The 12,575-nt window shown below is 35.5% G+C and overlaps 1 protein-coding gene across 5 annotated transcripts in view; it reads left to right on the top strand.

The window, feature by feature from the left end:
- The window catches only part of FBXL4 (F-box and leucine rich repeat protein 4), a 63,799-nt gene that overhangs the window by 23,412 nt on the left and 27,812 nt on the right, over positions 1 to 12,575 (top strand). For 4 of the 5 annotated variants that reach the window (XR_010613164.1, XM_065681184.1, XM_065681187.1 and 1 more), the window contains 2 exons: positions 731 to 975; positions 9,043 to 9,256. Coding sequence is in view for 4 of the 5 variants with exons in the window: in XM_065681184.1 (XP_065537256.1) it covers positions 731 to 975; positions 9,043 to 9,256 (459 nt within the window). In the remaining variant the exon portion in view is untranslated. The remainder of the gene's footprint in view (positions 1 to 730; positions 976 to 9,042; positions 9,257 to 12,575) is intronic. The other variant, XM_065681188.1, reaches the window with a different exon arrangement.

A 12,575-nucleotide genomic window follows, 5' to 3' on the forward strand; every position in this document is an offset into this window, starting at 1 on the left:
GTCGGAAGGGCTGGTGGTTGTTCTGAAACTGATTCAATCTGATAAAGGTAAAAAAGCACTTTGCCTTTCAGATTTGACTTTGGCGTAGAACAAAAATGCTCTCCAAGTATTACAGCAAGGAAGAGATTACTTTGTAAAAGATCTGAAAATGCTGAATTTTTTTACCTAGTTGCATAGTCCAGCATGGATGGGAGAGGCTGTAAGGTAGAAGACAAAATACTGGGTTTGTTGTTTCGTGGTTTTTTTAAGCAAGGAGCAGAGGAATAAATCTGAAATCAGTTCAAGGTGTGGGGAAACTGGGACATGGTATTGTTTTTCTATGTACTCTGCAAATGTGCTGCCATTTTAAAAGCCAAATCCACAGAAGAAAGAAAATGCCAATTCAGTGTTCTGATCAACGGCAGTGCAGACATTGTGAAGGGAAATATGTAAACATAGTGTTTACATATATATCACTGTTTAAATTAGCATGGGTAAAGAAACTTCTAATTTGAAAGCTTCCTGTCACTTTCATATGTTGATCTGCTTTTTCCTTTCTTGCTTAATGTCATCAAATTGAGAAGGCAGTGCAGTCCTGTTTAATAGTTAATCAATGATTTAGTCATGTTACTTTTAAGTAAAAGGATTTACTTTTCTTTGAAGACAGAACATTTCTTAATCCTTTTTGGTTTTCTCTTAACATTTCAAGTTTTGTATGACCATCTGTGACTTTTTTTTGTTTTTAATATAGCTCATCCAGTTGATTTTGAGTCACCTTACAGTACCAGACCTGTGTAGACTAGCGCAAACTTGTAAGCTACTATATCAACATTGCTGTGATCCTCTACAGTACATTCATCTCAGTTTACAACCTTACTGGGCAAGGATTAATGACACATCTCTGGAATACCTGCAGTCTCGCTGCACTCTCATCCAATGGCTGAATTTATCTTGGACTGGGAACAGGGGAGCCATCTCTGTTTCTGGATTTAGCAGGTCAGTGCTAAATGTGCAGAAGTATTTTGATAAGCTTTGTTTGTGGAGCTGCTGCACAGTAGTTCTGCTAAGTATCTGAAACATTATTAAAAGACAAGAAATGTTTGATTTGCTATAAAAGGTGTGATTGTTATGGTGTAGAAAAAGACGAGCTAAACCAGTAAGAGATTCTGGATACAGCGGCTGAAGTGCATTTCCATATGTAGAGTCTGCATGTGCCAAACCACCTGTGACTGAAAGGCTTTTTTCCAAGGGGGAGCAGTGTTTTGCTTTCTTCTGGGCTTCTAAAAAACTCCACTAGAACCAAGCTGTCCAAAAGTCTATCTCAGAAAGAAAATATGGTTGTTTTTTGTACAGATGAGTCATCAGTAGGGCTGTATTAGAATGGTGCAGTAATAAACTGCATGTTTACAAGGTATGGGCCCTAAGTAATCACTGGAGTGCAATGTAAATGCAAATATTTTCATAAAAATGATTTAAAACATTAGTCCTGTTGGGAAATGGGGGGTTTGCTTGTGCATCTTCCACTGAGCTGACTGTGCTGTAGGTCATTAAAATAGAAAATTCACAGGGAATCTTCTCTGTATAACAGCCGTGTTCTCTGCTTTCTTAAGATACCATTTCTTGCTTCTTTGCTCGTTTGCATTAGTTAAACAGCATCTATCAAAGCATTTCATTTAAGCAAAATTTGCTGCTTCAACTAAGAGGTAATCAGCAGTGGCAGGTGAAAGCAGAACTTGACTGATAAGAAACAGAAATGTTTAATAAATATATATAAAAAAATTGTCTTAGCTCTCATTTGTTTCCTGAATAAAAAGGTTAAATCAAGTTTTCAGACTTTTTCTTTCCTTTGCCAGAGTGCCTTCCCTGGGGAAGTAAAATAATTTGAAGAAATACTTTGTTGGGATGAGAATGTTGCTTTCCTGACCTTCCAGCTCATAATCCAGGAGCCCTAAGCTCTTTTGTACTTTTTGGTAGAAAAAGGAGGCAGCCACCAGCTAGTTGTTAAATGGGATAAAATAGATAGGCACCAGCTAGCTGTTAAATGGGATACAAACATTTCTCCTAAATTTGGATTTCCTATTAGATACATTATGCAGATGATAAATATGCAAGCTTTAATTGAGAATTCATCTCTGAAATCACGAAGTACTTGCTTTCTGATGCTTAGCTATTAAATCTGTGTTTTGAAAATATAAAGTATGTGCATCTTCATGGCATGTTTTTAAATTTTTGGGTTATTTTTGTTTTGAACATGCAGGTTTTCAAATAAATGAATTTCCAAATTCAGAGAATTATAAGCTTTGCAGTTCTGGCATTTCTGACTTCCAGTTAGTTGAAAATGGCTTTATTGCTAAAGGACTACTTTATTTTTCGCACTTCAGTGCTGAATTTATAGCAGCACTTATGTGTAGTCAGCATTTTTAAAATGATAGGTAGTAATTGTTTGAGTATTAATAACCAGTGAATAAACATGGTCAATTTATATTCATTATACTGGTGATATTTATTTGTAACAAAGTGTTCTTGGACATTGATACAATTGTGAAGTTATCTGTATTTCTAGGTAAAAGTATTTCTTGGAAGAGCTGTGCAGTCTGGGAATGAGAAATGCAGTTCAATCATAAATTTTTGAAACAAAGTTATAAGCAAAATAGTTTTCAGGTGTAACTTCTCAGAATCTGAATCACTTCTGAATCAAAAATTCTCCACTGTAACTAGGCTTGGTTTTGAAAGTTTTCTTTTTCCTTACACAGAAATAGTTTTGCAACTCTGTTCAGTAGATGTGTCTTTTCTAGTAAAATTTCCAAACACAAATTTTCCTTTGGATATATGTTTGTTGAATTTGCTGGCTTCCAGGAAAGGAAAATTTGCTGGTCATTGCTGTTCAAATATCTGTTAATACAGGAGACATCTTAGGACAACACTTGCTTTCAAAAACATTAATGTGACTTTATTCAGAGAAGTAGCTTCCTGGTAAGAGATGGTGTTCCTCAGAGGAGAAATCTGGCAAGTAATGTTTAGTTCTCTTGCCCTGGCTTTCATCAAGATGCCATCACCATGTGGATATTGCAGCATCCAGAACATGTAGTCATGAACCCCATAATTTATTTTTTTTTAACTTCTAGATGCTCCTCACCCAGCCTCCCTTTTGGGAGATATTACACAAAACAGAGTTTCCAAAGAATGGAGGTACTTTGACTTTCTTAGGAATTCTGTTTCACAACTAAAATTTTTTCAGTTTGTTCTTCAGCATGTGAGTATTGCAGATGATGTTCTCAGCTGGCTGGGAAGGGTGCATTGCTGCTTTTATCAGTTACTTGCTGATGTTAACTGGTACTAAAAACTTAATCTGTAATTGTCCTTTGAAGAAATTAAATACTTATGTATTTCTGTCTCTATACATAACAGTAGAAGACAAGTACCCCTGCATTTATTAGTGTAAAATATTCTCTTGCTGCCTACTGCATGATTGTTTCTGAATCAGCTTGTTGGTTTCTCTTTATCCTGCTCTCCTTGGCTTCCTCTCTGGTCTTGATATTTTCTGTTTCTTTCTGCAAAGGAAATTTCTAAATAAAGCTGATAACGTACCAAACTGCATCTTTTATTCTGGATTTAATTGGTGAAAAAGCCCTCTCATAACTTGAGGTTGAGTTGAAACAAGCCTAAATTGCTTGTTCCTATACTTCAGGTTTATAAAATTTCTGTTAAATTGCTGCATAAGCAGCTGCCAAGAGAATCCTGCCTGAAAGTTCTAACAATTTGAAGGACTCTGTTATGTTGTTTTTAAAAGCCCCACCTGTATTGGTCCATTCAAGGAGAAAAAACATTGTTTGCTAAGTGAAATTTGTAAATAATTTCACAAACACTACAAATTATGGCAGTATAGAAATTGCAAGATGCTAAAACCAAAATACCTTATAGATAACAGCATTTCACTTTTACAGGACCTGGGGTTTTTTGTTTATTTTTGCACTTTTTTCAGCATTTAGTGTTACAGTTGGCACTGTTGAATTCAAAACTGGTAAAGTTAGTTTCGTTCTTACAACTGTGCAATTTAGGTTAATATTTTTGCAAGTCAGCTCATGTTTAAATGCTAGTATTGCTTGAATTTTATTTTTGGCAAATATCTTTCCAAACTGTTTTTATCTATGGTTTCAAAAGAAGTAGCTTGTGTAAATTTATGTTCCTTTTAAAGGTATATATAGACATGATTGTAAAAAATAATTGAAAATATATATTTTCTTGCAGAAAGATACTAAAGTAGAAATTTTTTCAAAAAAGTAATTTTAAGACTGAAGCTAATACTGTATAATCATGAGAAGATAGAATGCTTCAGGCATATGAACATCCCGAGGCAAAGCTGAAGGTATTTTAAGTTATTGATAACATCTACTCCTCCAGGCTAAAAATGACTACTGTAAATTTTTCATTTCAGCATATAATATAAATTAACTAAATTTTATCATTTGGTTGGAACTAAAAGTGTATGGAAAAGTGAAAGACAAATGAAGTTGAGTATCTGAGCAGTCTCAAGTGTCTGGAATGAAATGTGACAGGGAATAGCAAAGATTTCACAGCAAGTGTTACATAAGGAGTACTGCATTTCTCTTGGCATTAGAGGTACCCTGGTTTTCTTCCTGCCAGGAAAGTATCAGTGTGGGAGGGTAAGACCTATATAGGAAAAGTGTGGCAAGTTGACTGAAGGTATACTAAGTATCTAGATGATGAATAAATGTTCTGAGGTTTAAACAGCTCAAGGACCACGGCAGATTAAAAAACAGAGTTCTGCATGCAGATCTCTTTCTGTCGCTGATAATGTCATTAGCTTGCTTAAACTCTTTTGCTTAAATATCTGAGGTATTAAAATTTTTATTATTTCTAACATTTTATACTATGAAAATGAATTAATAGTATTTTATTTTCAAGTTAGTCATACAGTGTTTGCATGTCAAGCACATCCAGGAATCCTTCTTCAGCAATTTTGTTGTTAACATTTGAAGGCTCTAAGTGCTGTTCAATAGAGGTGTATTTTGCCAATGTTTAACTTGGTGAGGCTTGCTGTGAATCAGACTAGCAGGAAGGTCAGAGAAATTACTGAAACATGCATCAGATAGCCACAGAAAATAGCAATAATGTCTGATTCTCAATTTAAGAACCATATCTGTCTCTTGCTTTACTTTCCACAGCTTTTTAGTAAAACCTAGGTTGCTGTAACTGAGATTAAGTAATGATGTTATTGAAATGTTTCATCTGTGTTGAGAAAAGCACAAGATCATGTAGTTAATATTCTCCCCACTTGCATGTAATGTTTTAAGGTTGGCTGACAAAAAAAGTGTAATACATGCTAGAGTGGAAAATAACAGTGTAACAATTAGAATAGCTTACATTGAGGGGGACTTCTTACAAGGGCATGTAGTGACAGGAAAAGGGAGAATGACTTTAAGCTGACAGAGGAGAATGGCTTTTAACTGACTGAGGGTAGGTCGAGATTAGACATTAGGCAATTCTTCCCTGTCAGGGTAGTGAAACACTGAAACAGGTTGCCCAGAGAAGCTATGGCTGCCCCATCCCTGGAGATGTTCGAAACTATGTTGGATGGTGGCAGGGGGGGTTGGAACTAGATGATCTTTAATGTCCTTTCCAACCAAACCATTCTATGATTCTGTAAGGTAACAAACACTACAAAGGAAAGTGCTAAAGAGAAAAAATCTATCCAACCCTGTACTGCTCTTAAATGGAAATTGCTTCCTGTCTCTGCCACACCAAATTCAGTGGTTTATGTGTCAGTGACTACAAAACAAGTATGTAACATTTTAATTGAACATAGATTTGGTAAAATCAGAATGATTGAAAACTGGTGGGATAATTGTATTAAAGGGGTACAATTATACAAAGTAGCTATTTTTGTTTAGGAAGATTAGTAGATGGGGGAGAACTGGGCTGACCCTGCTTGTTGAAGAGTTTTTAGTATCCTTGAGCCATGGGATATTGACTGAGTGAAGATTGTTAAGCTAACAGTGAAGTCTAGGTTTTGGACCCATGCAGTTCCATTAGAAATCACTGGAGCAAATGTGGTGTGTTTAGCACTCTCACAAGCATGTGTCTAAAGGTATTTTGAGAATTCTGTTTGGAAGGTCTTATGCAGCCAATTCTGACATGAAGGGTGCTGTCTCTTACCTTGGTTTTTTAATTTTGGATCATGTTTGGCTCATGCAGTATGCTTAGACATGAATTACAAGATTGGAAGTTGTTAATAGACTGACCCTATGATCAAGACGGTTTATCACCACCGTGACCAAACAGTGTCTTAACTCCTAATAGATATATTTGATGTTTCAGAAAGGTTTCAGTAGGACTAACTTACTTCCCTGAAGCTGAAGTTGGGGGTGAGGGGGAGGAAGAATGAGCAGCAGTTCTTAAAAGCAGATAGAAGGTGATAGAAAGTTTGGTTGTTTTTTTTTTTTTTTCTTCATTACCCCCCCCCTCCCCCAAACAAATAAAAACAACCACCACAGTTCCTCAAAAAAAAAACAAACCCAAAACCCCACCAAACCCATCAAACACTCAAGACTCTTGAAATACTGTAGTCAGGAATGAGGACAGACTTTGAGGAAAAGCCCCCATCCAGTGTCTAGCAACATAGATGTGCATGTGCCCATTAGTTTAGGTTGTTTAGTTGTATTTCATAACAAACATGAAGGGAAATAACTTCAGAAATTGTGTGTATAAAATATTGATTAAAAAAAAGGCGGAATTAAAGGGATGGATGACTGTGCAGAAAGGAATAGAGACTAAAAACAGGAACCAGTCAATCCTCAGTGATTAAAGGAGAAGAATGTGAAGAAATGTTGATTTGGGTAGAAGGTACTTTTTTGGGGGTTGGTTGTTTACAAATGAGCTAAGTCAGAGAGGCACCCAGCGTCTGGTAAGTCTCAGAAGTGTGAAAACCATGCCACATTTGTTCTGAAAGCATGAGAACCAATGCTCTACCTTGCCATGTGGTTTTGGAGATCCATGTAGAAAGACATTAGCAAAAACCTCTGTCCTGAGCAGCCTGTTTAGTGCAAACAAAGATTGGAACCTCTGGATCATTCAGAAAACTCTGCAGTTCTGCCTGATGTTCTCTGCTCTGTGCTTACTGGTGACTTACTCAAATTCCTCCTTCTGTTTCCATTCATCTCTTTATTCATGCCTGTCAGCTCATTCTTGTACCCTTTTCCATGTCCCTTATACCCTTGCCTCTGTGTTAAATGTCTCCTAAATAACCTTTCCCCAAAAGGCAGGAAAGTCATGAAGTGCAACACTTATTGCTGTTGCTGTGTATGCTCTGCCTGTGTATTTCAAGCATAATGAATTAAAATAAAATGTTATAAGGATAGTAATTTCTCAAGTTGGTGAGCCTAGAGTTATTCTCCAAGTCTAGGGGGTTAACTGGGTGTACTGACCTAGTAATGTTAACTTTTAATAGTCCTAGAAGGAGAAAAACGTTTATCTGTACCAACATTAGTAAGAGCCAAGCCCTGTTAAATTGCATGGCAGTTAACCTAACATCCATTATTGTAATGGAGTAATTCATAAAATATTTATCTGTTAGCAAATTAAAAGCTAGAGGTATAATAAGTGGTGACTGACAAGGTTTTATGGAAAATATCACCATTCAAGCAAACCTGATAATTTATTGATGAAAGAAGCTGTGTGAATATATCGTTAAAGTACCCATTAAACAGAAGAATTGGCTAATTGGTAATCAGCAATGAATCCATATGTCTCTGTGTCTCTGTCTTGATTTCCATGGGATTTCGATCTTGTGTTGCTCCATGGCAGTGTTGAACTGTACACTGCTATTTTAGACTAGCAATAATGTTTAAATACCTGACGTTAATGTTGTGAATTGTTGTGTCATTTCAGCTGTGACACTCTCATAAAAAGGCTTACCAGTCTAGGTAAATTCACTGTATTCAGGATTGATTTACAGTTTGATTGATTTACAGTTTGTGATTGATTTGCAGTTTGAAGGTTATCTTTGCAATAAAAAGGGACAAGTTTATGTGTTTGTAATTAAAGCTTGTATTAGATACAGTAGAGTTTGTATTTGTGACACGATCTCTGACAGAAAGTGTAATTCATGCACAGACTATCAGTCTCCAAAATTTTGGATATTTTGTATTTCAATATCTTAGTTTTTTATGATTCCAGTGAAAGTCATGTGGAATAGCCCTTAGGAATCTCTTGTGTCTTAGAACAGCTACAAAGTGTTGATTTTGACTTATTTGTTAATGAGAGGAACAGGATATTTGTCTTAACAGTCTTAAAACACTTCTCTTGAGTATTTCTATTTAAAAGTGTTTAACCTCATTTTTACTTTTGCAGATCTTTCTGAGATAAAATAAGTATGAAATTATTGTTGGAAACTTGCAGGCCATTGGCTTTGAAGAACTGTTTAAAAGCATTTCAGACATTATCTATGTTGTACTTTGCTCCATTGTCTCAGAATAAACACCAGGAATGAAGCATTTTCTGACTTTCTAAACTGAAACAGGGTTTTCAAGACTAACATTAGTGTCAAAAATCCCTTTCTATACTGTTTTCACCCCTGATGATTCTTTTGCAGTTTATTTTCAAGGTGGAATTGTTTCTTTAAGACTGCTTTAGTGATATTAGCCTTCTTATGCCATGTACAGCATTATATAGCCTTCTGTGTTTCTTAAAATGTAGTAAAATATTCTTTTGTACAAAATATTGTATAATATCTAGGTTATGTACAGTACCAAGTTAATGTTGGCGAAACAGTCTTGACTAACATTACTCTCTAACTCAACACCTAATTGAGTTTAGTTAATTTAGTTTGGTCTCTTCCAGATTTGTAGACATTTGATTCAAAAGTAACTTCTTCAGAGAGCTTATGATTAATTTACTTCTACTTAATCATGTTTTCTGTGTGGTCAGTAAGCCTTTCATTGTTGAAAGGAACTGTTTCCTGATTTACATGCTTAGAGTCTCAATACTGTTAAACCTTCAGCTGAAAGTTTTTGGTTTTCACTTAAAATATGGGGTTTTTTACAGGTTCTTGAAAGTTTGTGGCTCTGAACTAGTACGTCTTGAGCTGTCTTGTGGCCATTTCCTCAATGAAACATGCTTGGAGGTCATTACTGAAATGTGTCCCAATCTTCAGGAATTAAATCTCTCATCATGTGATAAAATACCACCTCAGGCTTTCAACCACATAGCCAAAGTGGGCAGCCTAAGGCGTCTCATTCTCTACCGAACAAAGGTGGAGGTAGGAACAAGTATTTTAATCTTTATAATAAATACTTGCAATCCTGGTAAAGTTGTATTTATTTTTTTTCTTTGTTAATTTAAGAAATTATTTAGAATTTCGCATTCCAAAGTAAATTTGGAAAACTCAAAGGTAGTTTCAAGAAACACAGCCCTTTTTTTATTTTCAAAGTAGTTTCCAGGTTTAAAAAAAAACACAAACAAACCAAAACCAAAAACCCACAAAAAAAGTCTGCATGTTTTAACTTGTTTAAGTTGCATGAGAGAGCAGTGACTTTTCACTAGCGGTTTTAAGCAGTATAGTAAAATCACAAATGTGAAAGCTTTTCTCTTTTATGTTTTGGTGTTTTTTTGAAGTATACTTCAGACAGACTGTATTTGGCAATATAATTGGGAAATGCTCATGTTTAGTAACTTCAGTTCTCAACATTCTGTCCTTTAGAATGACTTGTTACTTGACACTGGGTGCCTAATGTCTTCATGTATTAGCAGCATTTGAGACATGAAACACATTCTTTTTTAAATTCTTTTCATTTACAGAGTAAAAATGACTTCTTTGTACAATTATTCCGCTGCTTGAATCGACATTATTATTGTTTGCTCCAGCACATTTCCTAGCTGAGATGGAATGGTTTTACATACTACAGTTGAGAAGACTGTTTTACTTTACTTCGTTTTACAAATGTTGTATTCTAGTAAATTCAGTAGATTGAATCAGAAGCAATTCCATTCCTTCTCACTAGCTATATTACTCATGTATTACAACCTTCCTGCTCTGGTTTACATGGAGGCTCTCATATTTGTGCTTCTGTTGTTGCAAAAGCTATTGCTTAGCAGAGCTCCAAAATGGAAGGGAAAAAAACATGCTTCTGTGGGCTAGCTTTTAGTTCTAGGTTAAACATTTTAAGAGGAGTTCACTTGTGTGTCTTATTTCTGCTTATGATTTTGGTAGACAGTAGTAAAGTTATGACACTGGATTGTGTGAGGTGTTATCCTGTAGAATAGCAGAACTGAAGCTGGAACAGTAGGTTCTGTCTACTAGATGTCCAAGGCATCTGAGTTATGATACCTTATTTTCATTTACCATCTGTGATGGTAATTTGATAATGCAAGGTAGTTAAAGGGTAGACTTATAATACAAAGGTTTTGTATTTAAAAATATTCCCATTGCTTCTGTAATCAAAGCTCCAATTTTTAAATGTGTATTTTTAGTGAAATGAGCAATTATGATATTCTGCCACTTACTGCACTGCATTGCTATTTTGAAAGATAGCTGTACCATCTGGAGGAGTTTCTGGTCTTTGGTCCTAACCTTGCTGGTTCTTAAAGCCGTATATAATGTTATTTTCTTGACTTATTGAGTGCAAGTTTCTGTGTACAAAATCGGTTTCAAACCTCTTAATTGAAGCTTCCAATGCCCTTGAATTATTCCAACCTCTGTGTTACAAGAAGAGAAGTCCAGTGACTTTCAGTAACTTGCTCCAGGATGAACAAGGAAAAAAAAATAATAAATTGTCCTGCATTGCTGTTCTCCTCCCCATGAAGTGCAGCTCATTTTTCCAGTGCTTTATTTCATTGCTAAAGATGTCATTCCTAAGGGTTGTTTGATTATGTGTATGCTTGAAATAATTTATAACTTACTTTGAGAAACTAATCTCGGCGTTTTATAAATGTAACTTCTGCTAGCTCAACACCACTATTATAGACGTGGGATTTTTGTGCTGGTGGGTTTGGTATTTACTGATACATGACTCCTTAATATTTATTCATTGAGAGTGTATTCACGGCATTATTTAAGCATTTATTGGCATTGATATGTTTAAAGAAAACAATGAACAATAGAAGTATTATTGTGTACAGTAATTGGCTATGCACATCTTTATGGTTTGTGTATGAATATTATCTTGATTCAATGCTTATCATGAAGTATTCCATTCATATAAATAATGCAGCTAAAATTGTATTTTAAAGAAACCAAAGCCACAATTACAGTAGGAGAACTTGACAGTCTCCTTATTGCTGGATGTAAATTTTAATGTGAAATTATGTATTTTATCTTGCATGATATTCTGGATTCTTGATAATGTGTGAAGAAAGGGTTTTTAAAGTTTATATTACAATTATAATTGAAATACAAAATGAACTAAATTTAAATCAAATTACAGTGGACAAAGGACTTTGCACACACATTTTAAAGCAAGTGTCGTATTATAAATGATCTCTGATAAACAAGAGCAAATTTGGAACTCGGGTAGCTGTAAGAGAGGACACTGGAAATCTGAGATACCAAGAAGAGGCATAAGAATCTTAACAGTAAATATAACAACAGTTCTTACTTTCTTATGCCATTAACAATGAAAGAGTTAATGTTGCCATAAAAATTTTCTGTCATTTTCAGAAATAACCTGTTACGGGTCATGTTATACTTCTGAGAGCTATTGTCTGAGGTTTTTCAGCTTGGACAGAATTTCATTGGCTTGGGTACAAATCTTTAGAGTTGCAAGCAACTAGTGGAGGAAAAAAAAGTGAAAGCCTCTAGCTGTAAAGTGGATTCTTGGAAGGAGGTTGAGCTAATGATGAATAGTTTTGCAATACAGGGCCCTGATGATGCCTTCTGATCCTGTGTCAGGCTCATAGGGCTGACTTTGGTTGTTTGAGCCTGTAGTGCGAAGAGTGAGGAGAAAGAATGAGGATGTAAAACAGATTTGCAGACATAAGCCGGGGCATAATTTGACCAAATGAAGCAAAACCAAAATACAGTAATTGAATTAACTACAGAGACTACCACTTTCATTGAATTAATTCAGTAATTGCTGTGTTGCTGTGTCTCAGTCCCTGCTGTGTCCCTGGCACTGCCAAGTAGCTGTAGAGAACAGAAAGGTGCCCCTGTATATCCTGACTCCCAGCTTGCAAATGACACTGCACCTATTTGTGAGGAGGCAAGTGTTTTGACTTTTTAGAAGCTACATCTGCACTCATTATTAATGAGATTCATTTCACCTTATTTCCATGTACTCATGTTTTTCTCTTAACTGGTGCTTTTTTTTATTTTTTTATTTTTTATTACATCTGTTTTTAGACGTGTGTTATAAAGTTTTGGAGGCAAAAGTTGTATCGCTGTCCAGTTCTTAATCTCAAAAGTGGTCCAGTAATCTGAGCACATTGAGGGGGGAGCTGATTTTTAACAAATGTATTCCAATTCCAATGTTTCTCTCCATGTTATGTCTTCCAGCATGATAGCTGATGGATGCTCGAGGGAGAATAGAATTCCTGTTGTGTTGCCAGCTTAGAGGATAGGGGTTTTGCTGCCATATTTATTT

This window comes from Lathamus discolor, chromosome 5 (genome assembly GCF_037157495.1).
Source record: "Lathamus discolor isolate bLatDis1 chromosome 5, bLatDis1.hap1, whole genome shotgun sequence".
NCBI classification, from domain to species: domain Eukaryota; kingdom Metazoa; phylum Chordata; class Aves; order Psittaciformes; family Psittacidae; genus Lathamus; species Lathamus discolor.